At 35.5% G+C, this 14665-nt stretch overlaps 1 protein-coding gene across 1 annotated transcript; it reads left to right on the plus strand.

The window, feature by feature from the left end:
* The first annotated feature begins 411 nt into the window (after nucleotides 1-411).
* LOC148947449 (homeobox protein TGIF2-like) lies at nucleotides 412-14476 on the plus strand. Its single transcript, XM_089095855.1, has 3 exons — nucleotides 412-513; nucleotides 8956-9176; nucleotides 12979-14476. The coding sequence occupies exons 2-3, from the start codon at nucleotides 8967-8969 to the stop codon at nucleotides 13369-13371; spliced, it is 603 nt and encodes a 200-aa protein (XP_088951981.1). The 5' UTR covers nucleotides 412-513; nucleotides 8956-8966; the 3' UTR covers nucleotides 13372-14476.
* The last annotated feature ends 189 nt before the right edge of the window (nucleotides 14477-14665 follow it).

The following is a 14665-nucleotide window of genomic DNA, read 5'->3' on the forward strand; positions in this document are numbered from 1 at the left end:
ACTTTTCCATGAAACAAGTTTTTCCGAGAAAAGTAAAGAGCTTTATTAAAAATGAGAAGAAATAAATTCAAATAACCTTCCAAGATTATTTCTGTCAGATTCAATTTCTATCCAATGCATTTCTGAAATTGACGGCGTTTGAGGGTGGGGTGGGGTTTCTGCCCTCCAATCATTTTGACCCTTAAAAAGGACACTAGAACTTCGGATTCAATGAGCCCCCTCCGAAGTTTACACGACTTCCATTTCTATAAAAAAAAAACTTGTATGCCCCCAGGATAAAACCTACAACCCTTGCCCGGATGGCTGTTGGGGGCGGACATTCATCCTCAAATACATAATTTCCAGGCCTTTTAACTACGCTGAACAGAATAGCTATTTAATTCTAACAGTGATAATATCTAATAGTGATATTCTAATCACTCTGGATTTTCAGGGATCTGGACAACGCCTGCAATATTGGCCGAGAATAGGCTTTTAGCGAGATTGACATTTCTTTTTGCCGAGGTTTTTATGGTAATATATCTCATTTTCACATTTATATACAACATTTAAAGTGTTTCCGGGAAAATTGCCCTTTTACTGGGGTCCGTGAAACAACACTATAAAAAAATTTGTTCAAAGAATTTGTATTGAAAACCGTGGAAATGACGAACCTATAAGTAGTTTATGATATTTCAGATCCACTTCTTAGCAAATATTTGGAGGGGTATATTCCTTAGATATCCTCAGAGAATAGTTGCCTTAGATCAGAGAGCCTTTAGAAAGCCTTGGATCAAACAGTTCGTAGCGCCAAACTGTAGGTAAAGAGCAATCCTTGGCACTAGAAAACTAAGCCCTAAAAAATAAAATTTTGATTGGATTACATGCAACATCTGTTAGTTTTCCTCTAATGACGTGTCATATTGTTTGGAATAAGTTGCCTGAATCAGCTCGAGGGTGCCACTCATTCGGTTTGTTTAAAAAAATTATTAAAAATTCTTTGGCTTCGTAGAAGTTATTTTTATTTATGTTTTTATTTTATTATTATTTTTTGAGTCTATTTAATCTAATTAATTAATTTAGTTTATTTATTCTATTTTTTCTATAGTTTTCATTTTATCTATATTTTCTTTTCTTCTCCTTCGTATGTGAGTAAGTGATCATTTCAAATTTTTTTTTATTTTTCATCTATGAGTAAGCAACCCATTTGTCTTCCCCCTTTGTACCGGCCAATGAGCCTTTGGGGGGAAAATAACATGTAATATTGTACGTGTATCTAATGAAATCTTATCTTATCTTGCTGATTCTTTATGTAAAATGTATTAACTGTAAAAATACGCATTAAAATCTATTGGCGAATGGAAATTCTACTTCTAAAAATAACCGCCCCCTAAAATGGTGCAATCTTACTGAAAATCATAAAATGAAATGCAATATATATGAGAGCTCTAAGGGCACAATCTACAAAATATAAAATTGTTCGCTTTTCTTATGAACTCCTGTTGGTTTTGAGTTTTGACATCGTTCTTTACCTTTTTATGAAAAAAACGTGTTTTTATTTAATGACAAATAATGATACTGATTAAAACACCTATTTTCGTAAATAGAATGTAAATGTAGAATGTTTTCGTAAAAGTAGAATTTTCGTATTTTTTCGTAAATTTTCGTAAAAGTAGAATGTAAATGACACCATAGGCTTTAGGAGGTTCTAAGAGCTGGTGGTCCCACCCTTGTTTGAGATGATTTTTTGTTATTTGAAGCTAAACTTGATGATTCATTTTAATTTTTTGTTCATTTTGGTTTCATTTTGGTTCAATTCATGTTTCTGTTAGTTTGACTTACAATATTCATTATTTCTCCTTACTTAGGTTTTATATCACTCTTTACTTTTCTTTGAAAACTTTTTTAGTTAGTCTCTCTTTGTTTTTAATTGACATAGTTTATTAAATGATAAATTAGGAATAGCAGCTAAGATTTTTTTAAAAGATCGTCTGCTTTAAAACTAAAGTGTCAGATTGTAATTTGAAGTCTAGGTACCGCTTGAATGTTCAATCCAAAACTGCTGATCTGTCATAGTTTGTTGAGGCAGAGGCAGATCCAGAATTTTTTTAGGGGGGGGGGGGCAAAATAAGTTGATCCGATAAGCCAAATTTTCGGGGAGGGGGGCAAAATAGTTTGATCCAATAAACTTGCGTTAGGAGCAAGTTTAATTAACGCAAACTTGAGTTAATTAAGTAAATTACACTACTTTAGACTACGCTAGGGGGGCGCGTGCCCCCTCGCCCCCCTGGATCCACCACTGTTATGAACTGGTTTTTAAATTCAATTTTTTTCTAAGAAATTTGGGATGGATAGGGAATTTTAAGTGAGGCGAGGTATTTTCTAACGGAAAGTAGGTGGGGTCTATAGTGGTGTACACCTCTGAAAATATATCCCCTTACCTTGTGGTTCTTGGCTCAAGATACTTGGCTTGGCTAAATTTAAGTTCCGAGCCAAGTGGGGTATAAACCTGCTTCCTTTTCTTCGAAAAAGCTTGCGGTGAAAGGCGGTGCTGTAAAAATCAAAGACAATATTTGTGCCTCCAGTGGCAAAGCCTCTAAAATTATTGTTTTGTGGTCTTCATATCATTTCATAACTTCAACCCTTTTCACTGGGGCCTTTTTGCGTACCGAGGTCCCCTTGACTCGTGGACAGAAATTATTTTTGTGCACTTATGCCTTTTAGGCAATGTTTGATATGGGCTTAAGTCTCGCATCGGTCTAGGGTGCATGCAGTGTTATATACGAGAATTTCAAATATCCAAACATTATTCTATGCCGCAGGAAAGCCCATGGAGGGTGCCCAGACTCCTAGATCGGAAATCCTGCAAGATTTTGGTTGAAACAATTTGCATTTTTAATTATTCCTTAAATGTGCCTAGAGGCATATTTATCGGACCTTTTGACCTTTACCTGTGATTTGAGGATATCAAAATTTTGTTACCTGAGGGCGAAAAGGTACACGAGGGGTTCAATTTCTCTCCAAATCCCCTTTAATATTAATAAAAGGTACTAAGTGTTTCGATTTCTGCTCAATTGAGCCCAGAGTCATGCATAGGGGGCCTGGGCCTCCTAAAGATCCTAAAATTCTGAGATACTTTTTATTCAAACTATCAAATAATTATTTGTTTTTTATCCCCCCCCCCTGAAAAAACTCCAGTGCACGCATCCGAATAAGCCCAATCCCAAATTTTCAACGATCACCCCTTCCACATGGAGTGGCTGTGAATACAGATAATGCATGGGAGACGGTCACTCTTTACTAAGTAAACCTTAGTAAGGTTAACGTAATTTAAAAATAATACTTATGGCAACAAAATCATAATATCAATGCAATTTTTCAAAGCAAATTCGAGAAAACTAACACAGACACATATGGAAATTTTCTGTCATGCCTGGATTTATGTGGATGGCCTCGAAGACTCATCTCCATTCTCTCCTAAGTGCGCACCGGAAAAAAAGAGAGGGGTAATGCCCTTCAAACTAGTATCAAAAAGTCATTCCGCAGTAAAAGGTAAAAAAAAAATGCCTAAAAATCTCCCTCTTCCTGGACAATTTCTTTTCTTACTCCTTCAACCACCCTGAGTTCTTAGCTTAATAGACCAGACACGAATGGATGCATTATTTTGGTAGGGGACAATAAGGGAATACTTTGAAAAGTTTCAGGATGGGCAATTTTCCTCCTCTTGCCTCCTCTTGCACCTCTAGCCCCTTCCTCCTCTTAATTACGGGCCTGTTAGGTGGACTCATTAGGTGTTAACTTAATGTTCTTTTTTCTACTGCTTCAACTTTCATATTTAATAATCACTGTTGGTATATAATCACGACGGAAAGTTAGTTTTAATTCAAACTAGAGTTGAGTACTGGCTGGAGATACAATTTTGTAGCATATTTTATAGCTTGCATTCAAACAACGTGTTTAAAAAAAAACCTTAAAAAAGCCCTTTATTAAGAATGTGTGTAGAAATTCATTTCGGGAGGGGGTACAGAAATAAAAAGGTGGAAAATGATATATAAAATATAAGAAATTATAAATAATATCTCAAGATTTCTGGGGAGGGTATTTGCCCCTATCCTGTGTATATTTGATCTCTTGACCTAGGCCTCGACAAGTCACATAAGCAGGATTTTTCAGGAGGGAGGCCAATAACCAAAAATAAATCTTAATGATAATTTGAATAAGAACTGCCCGATAATTCGGAAAATTTTAGGACTTCCAGTGGGAAAGACTCCTCCCACCTGCGCACGTCCCTTCTCTCACCCCAGACTCTCACAGTCTGTTATAGTTCATTCTATAACAATCATTTTGTCGATTTTTTTAACGTGAAGAGCAGGGCTGCCACCTCCTCAGCCCCTGCTCTTTATGCTAAAGTTTTATGGTGCTCTCATTCTTATTCCAAATAAACTGCCCTTGTGCTTGGACAGTTGTTCTTAAGAAAATAGTGACAAGCAATTAAAATTTGCCACAAAGAACCAGTGGGTGACGAGGGGGTTATCCTTCTAATATACGGAATAGTTTATTTCCGATTTAAGTTTTGATGTCGCTCTTTACTTTTATTTGAAAAGATTTGTTTTTTGTAAAGTTAATTTCTGTTCATTTTAGTAGCATACTTCAGGTTACCCTCATTGTGAGGAGGGCTACCGCCCCCTTCAAACACATGTTTCAATCAAAATTTAGATTTTGCATAGCAATGCTTTGATAAAAAGAGCTCATTTGTTTATCCAAGGTGAACAATCATCTCAGTAATATGAGGGACGCTTTCAGCCCTTCTGGTCTTATACTGAACAGCAGACATTCACAAAAATGTTTCAGGGCAAGGGTAATCTACTCACCAAATACAGGTGCGCATAAAATGACACTTATTTGCAGAAGAGCATCCCCACTTAATTGAATCACCATGCAACTCAGCCCGATTCAATTCAACTGCATTCAGTTCAGCCCTCATTAAATCATATATGAACCTACAGATAGCATGCAGAAATAGCTTCACCTTATTACGGGTATTATAAAAATTGCCCTATTGTACATTGTGCCCTTTTGAGGTGGAAAATACCCTTATCTTCGCCTGTGTTCGATTTAAAATTTTATTCTAAATGACATAAAGATCTGTAGTAGTAACAAAGACAGGATTATGGGGGGGGGGGGTGAAAGGTAATTAATTTGACAAGACTAAGAGTCACCCTCATGACAGATTTACACCCACATTTACATTTCTAGATTTACAAGACAAATCTGTCCTAAATTTGTACATAGTAATTTCTTTTACGTTTTATTTTTTAGCAGAATTCATACCAATAAAGATCCATAGCAGAGGCACATTTAGGATGTTTTGAAATAGGGGAGGGGGGCATGAAAGTTGAATAATTGGACTAGACTAGGAGGCAATCTTATGACTGATTTTCCCAATTTTTAATTGAATTTTGTATCAGTAAAAATCTGTAGCAGTGGCCCATTCGGGAATAAAAATTTGCCTAGACTAAACACCATATCTGTAACGGAAATTTATATATTTTTTTAAAGGCGAAATTGTCCTCAATTTTTACATAGTAAATTATTTTTCATTCTTAATTTTCTATTAGTAAAGATTTGTAGCAATCGCAAATTAAGAAATTTATGAGGTAAGGGGGGAGGGGAGTAGAACAATTTGACTAAAATAGGAACCATGCCATTACCCATTTCTTACGTTGTCCTTAATAGATATAAGATGTGGCAAAACAAGTATATATACCAGTGGTATATTAATGATTTGTTGAGGTAAGAGGGGTGGGACTGAAAGGCAAATACTTAGCCTAGGCTATAGATCTCACTTATAAAATTTAAACATTCTAAGTTTTCTTTACTTTGTACATAATAAATTGTTTGTCATTCTTAGTTTGTTAGTTTTTATTGAATTTTGGTACTTGTATGATATGGCACCTACCTAATATTCTTCTAATATGTTTTTATGACGCTCATTCCTAATGAAATATACCTAAGTATGATAAAAATATAATACTTTCGGAACAAATTTGTGCTATATATTTGCACATTTGGGGGGCAGGGTTAAATATATCGGGTCTGCATGCCTAATGTGTTAGGTAAAATTATTCTGCATATTATGAAGTAAGAATCGTTTTCTAACTTCACACTGTCCAAATACTTTACTCCCCCCTACCTAATGTAGACCTATGTAGCCCAAATTATATATTTTTACATCTATTCTGTCACTTCTATTTGTATTGTCTCACCCTAAACTGAAAGAAACTGACGAAAAAAAAAACCGCTTCTACAATGCGTCAATGAATGAAAAACTTGAGCGGTAGAGGCTATATCATACAAGTACCTGAATTTTCTATTTGTGAAGATATCTCATATCTTAGTGACATTCACGACGTCAGGGGCGCAGCTCCAGCCCTTTTATTGTGGGGGCAAGAGGGGTCCATATCCGGACAGTCAGAGGGCATGGGATATATAATAATATTTTCTTCAAATTATTGGGTAGGATGGCCCCATTAACCCCCCCCCCCCTCCCCCCGAAACGACGCGCCTGCACGGTGTTGTAAGTCTGGGGAAAAGGGGATCGAGGTGAACAGCTTGAGAAGACTAAGAACCAATTCTAAAACTGATTTGCACTGAGATTTACATTACAAAAGTCGTTTTTTAATTCAACTATAATAAATTCTTTTTTTCTTAGTTTTTTGTTAAATTTATTATTTGGTCGTTTATGATATTGGATTATTCTAGAACCTTTGACCCATTGTCTTGAAAATTTGACTTAGAATAGACTTAACTTCAAAAAGCCACTCTTTTGAGTTATCTATCTTAACAATCTTCAACATGCTGACCCAACTAATATAACTATTAGTAATTTAGTACGACATAACAATTTGCATTTTCTTATGCAACCTACATGAATATTGAAAATATTGAATTAAAATTAGATATTCCAGTGAAATATTGGGTTAAGCGGGTATTTGAATAGGCCTATGGTGGTTAGGTAATTACTCCATATAGATTATCTCTTGTCGAGAAAGCTCATTATACAGATCATAGTAAATTCTTCGAAATACCAAGGACAGTGAAAATGACCTGATTGTATGGATTGGTTAAGCGGAAAATTGCTCAATCATATATATCTTAAGAGATCAGGAAAAAATCAAGAATTCAATTTTAATCCAGATGCCTTCATTTGCAGTATTTGGTATTACCGGACACTAAATTGTACAATAAGAAATGTTGGTGTAAAATCAGCCAAAAAATCTAAAGAGGTATGGCACTAAAGGCATCAATATGGTACTTAAGCACTAGATAACTTAGAAGAGCAGTCAATTGAAGGTGTAGTTGTCTTAGGGAAGCTATAAAATGTCACTGTTTGGATTTTTACGGACGAAATGCGTGCGAAATGCGTTGGATTTTTACGGACGAAATGCGTGCGAAATGCGTTGGATTTTTACGGACGAATGACCGTTCACCGTTGCTTCGAGAGATTCTTTTTTAATTCAGTGTTGGTTTTTATTTCTGTATTTAGGAGGAGTTTTATTTGTATTTATCGAGGAGTTTTATGCGTATTTTTACTCATTTTTTTTTTTGCACCGAGGACGGTTTAGCGGAGGTCTAATCCGAAGTATCTGAAAAATTATTCTCCAATTTTTCAATGACTGAAATTACCCTCGTTTTTTTCTCTACATTTTTTTCTCTGCAATATTTTCTCTAAAGTTTTTTCTACTTTTTTTCTCTACATTTTTTTTCTCTTTCTTTTTTTCTCTACGTTTTGAAAACCTGCTACTGTCCTTAAAACTCTACAATTTTGAAACAACCAAAAGAGAAATCTTAGAAAATTACCATTTGTCTGGTATGAAAAAATCTGAGAAGGTTCTAGGGGGGGGGCATTATTAATTTGATATTGTTGGTGTAGCATTGTTGTTGTATAGTATTGTTCTTGGTAGTTCGAACTTGCAGAGGATACTGGCATTTTTTCCAAGACCACATCATCTTTTCTATGACGAAACAAAGAAGGATTCTAAATAGGGATAAGTCCTTTTATTAGACAGTGAAACAAATATATACAAAAGCTAACCTAGGGATGATGATGTCTGACTATGTCATCGAAATATATAGAGCTTTGGCATATATTTGTTTCACTGTCTAATAAAAGGCCCTGTAGCTATTTGGAACTCTTATTTGTTTGCAAATGATACTGAAAAAAAAATACAAAAGAATCCCATATATATTTAAGTAGCGGCTCTATGACGTTGCAAATCAACACTACTGCAATAACGATTTTTGGTACTTGTATGATGTACGCCCTACCTAATGTTCTTCTAAAATGTTTCTCAGACACTCAATCCTAATGAAATATACGAAAGTGGGATAAAAATATAATACTTAGAAACAAATTTGGGCTAAATATTTCCGCATTAGGGGGGTAAAGTATAGCGGGTCTACATGCCTAATTTGTTAGGTACAATTGTTCGGTATATTACGCAGTAAGAATTGTTTTTTAACTTCATACTGTCCAAATATCTTACCCTCCCCCCCCCCCCGCCTGATATGCAAATATGTAGCTCAAATTATATATTTCCCATCTATTCTGTCACTTCTCTTTGTCTTGTCTCAGGCTAAGCCAAAAGAAACTAACGAAAAAAAAAAACGGTTCTAGAATGCGTCAATGAATGAACAACTTGAGCGGTAGGGCGTTTATCGTACAAGTACCCAACTTTCTAACTCTTTAAAGAGTGACCCTTGACCCAAACCAGATAGGTCTTGGGTACAAATTCGGTTTCTCGAAGCTCATTCCTCAGAACATATTTTTTTCCAGTTCTTATTTCACATGTTTGATTTATTTTTTTACCCCCCCCCCCTCCCAAAAAAAATAAAAAATCAAAAGTTGTTCAAATTCACATTTAGACTCAATCAAACTTAGTTTAAATCCTTTTTGATGTATTTTAAATCTTTTAGATCATTTTTAAATGGAACACTTCTTTCCAAATAGTTCAAAAGGTTCAGATACACAATGCAGCTTGGAGGAACAAGCAAAATTCTCCAAAAGAAGGGGAAGTCTGCCAAAAGAGGGATTGAGAGTTTTAAAACAGTGGTTGTTTGAACATAGATATAATGCATACCCAACAGATACAGAGAAATATATGTTGGCCCAAGAAGCCGGCTTATCCGTTCTGCAGGTAAGCAGGGTTGAAAGAATCATGTTCATGGATTTATTTTATTCATATTCAGTCAATTTTGATATATTTTGGATTATGTTAGCCCAAACCGCGGAAAGTGTTATTTCAATTATATCTGGTTTTGTTTTATTTCAGCTAGCATCAACACATTTTATTTGCCTAAAAATGCCGGTTTTTATGCGTTACCTAGCCAATTTTCTTGTTAACCCTATTGGCGGAAATTTGCCCTGCGTCGCAGCGCTGCATGAAAAATTCGGTAATGGTTGCGCCCATGGCACATCATAGAGTTACAATAAAATCTAAATTATATGTGAATACAGGGTTGTCGTTGATCTTTCACAGTGCTAAATTATTGCACTGGTTAGTTTCAATATTTATTGAAAACAATAGTTTTATTGCTAGAATTACGTAATTCTGTGATTAAAACAATCTGTGGCTCGGTGTTTACAACACACCATTGTGAACGAGCTTCAAGGTGAATGGAAATAACCGTTCTACTGCGGTAATATAAAAGACGGTTTGAGACACGATAAAGTGATATCTAAAACTCACCCTGTTAAACGAAATATTAATGGGTTCAATCCCTCCTTCGTATTTTACTTGGCTATGATGATAGTTAAAAGTTTAATTTTTTTCAACAAATCTTATATCTGCTTTCCTCAAATTTAAATATGTTGGGATAAAGAGGCTTTGATATAAATTATTTTTTCTATTTTAGCGCCAAGGCAAAACATCGTTCGCCAATAAATGTCGAAAAATCAAAGACGTTTTTACCAACTTTTTTTTACTCACGCCATGTGAGTAATCATATGACTCACACCATGCATTACACATGTGATATTTATTTTGTTTAATATGCTGATTTTTAAAATTACCGCAACCATGTTCCCTTTGGCAAGGTTGCTGGCAGATTTAGAATTGATCATAAATTGAGTTTTGAAAGTTCTAGTTATATCTCCCAAGTATTTTGTAGCTATATAGGATGCCAGGAAATGCAGGACAAAATAGTATCTGTCCCTAGTATAAGGTAAGGATAAGATTTACTTCAGCTAAGGTCTTTAAAAAGTTGTTGTTACTGCATGCCATGCAGTATTTCAACAATTCTTCGATTTATTAAATCTCTTTTTAACATGACAACAGTGTTTAGCTCAGGCACTTGCCCAGGGTGAAAAAAGAGGGGGGAGCTTCGTGTCCTTACCTCCTGATTTTTCTTCAGTTTAGAGGTCTCTACAATTTGGCATATTTTTCATATAATTTGCCTGTTTTCAACATATATTTTGAAATTCTACCCGGTCCCCCGAATATAAATCTTTCGCAAGGGCCTGAAGTGACACAACAATGTGGCTTGATATTACTAATATGGTGTTGAATTGTACTAGCGAGTCTTTGAACTTCAAACACATTTTTTTCTCCAATCACGGGTGAATTCTCCCAGCTTATAAAAAGTAAATATACCTCTATACAAATACTTTTGTGATCATAACTAATTTCGAGAAAATAATATTGGATAAGGCCTTTTGGTTTTTGATAAAATGAGGTTTGCAAGTAAATTCAATGAGGAAATCTAGTTCTCCCGTTTCTACACTTCCCTCCTTTTTTTTAAAGAACTCTGCAACCTTCTTTTTTTGGAAGTTTTCCTCAACTACTTTAGGAAGAATTGAATTACAAGAACTTGTGACTCAATCGTTGAAGGTCAATTCTTGTTCTTTATTTTTGTCTTCTGTCAGTACGTAAGAGAAATTAAAATTTAAGTATATGGTACTTCTAAAATACGTGTACTTCCTTCATACCCCAAAAATAATCCTGATTGTTTAATAAATATACGAACTATTCAAGTTTGGGTAATCAGGTGCAAAGACTATCCTTCTAACCTAGCTGCAACAACGTCAACATTCTTACTTAAGTTTTATGTTGGCTTTCATTTAAATTGCATATTAATTTCGTTTAACGATGAATTTGGCGATTAAATCCCAGTGAGAGGATCTAATATCAGTGATTTTCAAAGTGGGCGTTACCGCCACAAGATGGTTGCAAAAGCGATTTACAGGAGCGGTGATGCCCACAGGTGCATTATAGTGATTACAGATATACTGGAAATAATGAATCGCGGTGACTTAAGATTACTACTGACATTGACCTACCTTAGAGAGTGGTTGGCACGCTAGACTTGAAATCCTTTGTTCGTGAGGGTGGACAATCACGGTGACTTAAGATTGCTACTGACATTGATCTACTCTAGTGTGTTTGGCACGCTAGACTTGAAATCCTTTGTTCGTGAGGGTGGACAATCACGCTGACTTAAGATTGCTACTGACATTAATCTACTCTAGTGTGGTTGGCACGCTAGACTTGAAATCTTATGTTCGTGAGGTTGGAGGTTTGATTCCAGGTGTCGTTGGTTATTTGGTTTGGAACGGGGATCAGTGGCATGGCTCCGTCAGCTCAGTCATAGCCGATCCAGCTCTAAATGGGTACCCGGAGAAATTTAGGAAAGGTAAACAGGAAGGGAGTGTGAAGGCACAGGATGGGTGGACCCAAATCCACATTGCACTTCCTGGCTGAAGGGCCTTGGCATGAAGATCAGCACCGGCAGGTAGGGACTATTTGGTAGGGAATATTGGACCCTTATTCCATTACTATCTATCTTATTTCTGCCTTAGGATGGAAAGGTGAAAGACTATCTATCAACAAGTGAAATAACATTATTTTCATACAATTCTGAAAAAGCCTTATACCAGCTTTGCCTCTCACTCAGACTATCTGTCTTGGCCTTTTCTCCAATTAGCCATGGCTTGATGGCAACTTTATTTTAACTCAAAGGGACTGTAAAGTCCAACAATGATAGAACAATTTCCTGATTATTAGCAGAGCATATTGTTTATCATTTTCATTAATGTCAAGTTTCATCAATAGTATAATTTCAAATGTTTGATCTTTTTTCTATTACCTTTCAATTTTGAGTTGAATAAATAGTTTTATTACTTTCAATGATTTATATACTGTGGGGCATACAGACAAGACATACTAACTTCCCCGACAAGGAGTGAGAAATATTATTTGTGGATAATTATTTGGGACTATTTGGATTACCCTTATTCCATGACTATCTATCTTAGTTCTGCCCTAGGATGGAAAGGTGATAGACTATCTATCAACAAGTGAAACAACATTATTTTAATAATGTTTTATTATACAGTTGGACTGTAAAGTCCAACAATGATAGAACAATTTCCTGATTATTAGCAAAGCATATTGTTTGTCATTTTCATTAATGTCAAGTTTCATCAATAGTATAATTTCAAATGTTTGATCTTTTTTCTATTACTTTTCAATTTTGAGTTGAATAAATAGTTTTATTACTTTCAATAATTTATATACTGTGGGGCATTAACATTAAATTAATGTTTTTAATTTAAATGTTTCTTTATTGTGCTTTACTAGGAAGGCAGAAAAATTAACATGCATATCTTTCGATTTAATTGTTATTAGAATTTAGAAAGAGTTGACGTCAGGGAAAGCTGAGTATTGTTTTTTGAAGGGGAGGTGGCGGGGGGGGGGGGTGGACGATAGATGTTTGGGAACGAATGATATAAATATCCTTCCCCCATACTTTCCCGCTTAGGAATAATAACTGTTAAAAAATCTTAAGTTTCCTAAGCCGCTTCGGAAAGAACTTAATTGCTCGTTGTGGCTTTTCATTACCAAACTGCACTTTGCATTTTGCATTTTTGTAGAAGATTTAAATTGAAAGTGGCGGAAGCTTCTAAGGAAACGACATTATTATTTACTTTTTATATTTCAGGTTTGCAATTGGTTTATAAACGCCAGACGTCGTCTTCTACCAGAGCTTTTAAAAAGAGACGGTCAAGACCCGAACAAATTCACAATCACCCGTCGAGGTCGAAAATCTCGAAATCAACCAAATACTGCTGATGAATCATCGTCCTGCAGCTCGTATCACGAATCATCACCAACTAACTATGTCTTACCTCAAATCGAGCCTTCATGTTCATTAGGTTGCCCTTGCGGGTGTGCATTTAGTGGATTTCATATTCCTCAAGAAAATTTTGAAACAAGGGTAACTCCTCCTCCAAGCCCACCTGATGAAGCGAACTTTGATTATTTATATTTATTAGTAGATGCTGCTGTTCGAAGCGCTGATAGTGCCGTAGAGTTTGCCAATTCTGGTTATTAGTGATTAAAGAAAAGATGGTGATATTATGAGCCTAAATAAGGTCAGTTATAACGGTAGGTCCCACATGGGCCTTTAGATAGTGTCAGGGAGGTGAAAGGTCAATAATGATAATAAAAGATATATATCAATATTAGATTACTTAAACGCTAAACACTGGCTGAAAATATCCCTCGTTTGAAGTATCTTTTTCTTCTATAGATTTTTGTTTTTTATATTCTGAGCCGTAATTTTGTTTAAATTTTGCTTAAACTTGTGCCTTAGACCCCATTTTGCTTAAACTTGTGCCTTAAATCCTTATTTAAAACTTTTGAGCTAACTTTCATAGGGCTTTAATGCATACTCTTATAACCCCAGTGGCAGATCCAGGGGGAGGGGTGAGGGGGCACGCGCCCCCCTAACGTAGTCTAAAGTAGTGCAATTTACTTAATTAACGCAAGATTGCGTTAATTAAACTTGCTCCTAACGCAAGTTTATCAGGTCAATCTATTTTGCCCCCCCCCCAAAAAAAAATCACCTCGGATCTGCCCCTGTATAACCCTCTGATAAATAATAGATAATTTAAAACAACCTCAGTACATTGTGTGAAGGTCATAATTGCAAACTTGTGGAGCCAGAATAATAAAATAATAAGTATGAAAAAGTTGCAAAACCCTCCAAGATTATTTACTGTATCCTTTATCAGTGTTTGCCTTTACTACAACATTACATTCTCTATAATGGGTTTTGATAAATACAGTACATAAGAAATGTATGGTGGTGCACAAGGCCGTATACAGGGGGGATGGGGTTCGAATACTGCCCCCCCTCCCAAAATGTTTGTCCGACTCGTAAAAACACAAATATAAACACATTTTTTATGCGCTTTTAAATTTTTTATCCCCTCCCCATGAAAAGAAATCCTGGATACGGTCCTGGCGGTGTATCATCACTAGTTAATCGCGCTTCAAATCTTACTAGAAAAGGTTCATATTATCACCACTTTTTCAACTTTTAGAAAAAGAGAACTAGTCATAAAAATTATAACAGAAGAAAGGCTCAAATTCGTGTTTATTTTTTAGTCGTACCTGTTTTGTTAAATTTTATAGAATAGACATAATCTAGATGGTTTTAATTATTTTGTTTTCTCGTATATTGGACGTTCTAGGGCATAACAGGAGCGCCAGTTCAAGGAGAGCTCTACTCTCCTAGATTTTGACCCTCCCCTAGACTTCAAAAAATACTTCTATTTCGCAATTTCCAATGAAAAAATAAAAAAATGCTCTTCTTCCTAAAGTTCGAAATATATATTTTGTAT

This window comes from Artemia sp. Qi Xiang Cuo, chromosome 10, assembly GCF_049724085.1.
Source record: "Artemia sp. Qi Xiang Cuo chromosome 10, ASM4972408v1, whole genome shotgun sequence".
NCBI lineage: Eukaryota > Metazoa > Arthropoda > Branchiopoda > Anostraca > Artemiidae > Artemia > Artemia sp. Qi Xiang Cuo.

Excerpts from the sequence above, each read along its gene's own strand:
- LOC148947449 (XM_089095855.1), top strand. The coding sequence starts at position 8,967 with ATGGAACACTTCTTTCCAAATAGTTCAAAAGGTTCAGATACACAATGC. Across the intron at positions 9,177-12,978 it reads CCGGCTTATCCGTTCTGCAG|GTTTGCAATTGGTTTATAAA; the intron begins GTAAGCAGGGTT and ends TTTATATTTCAG.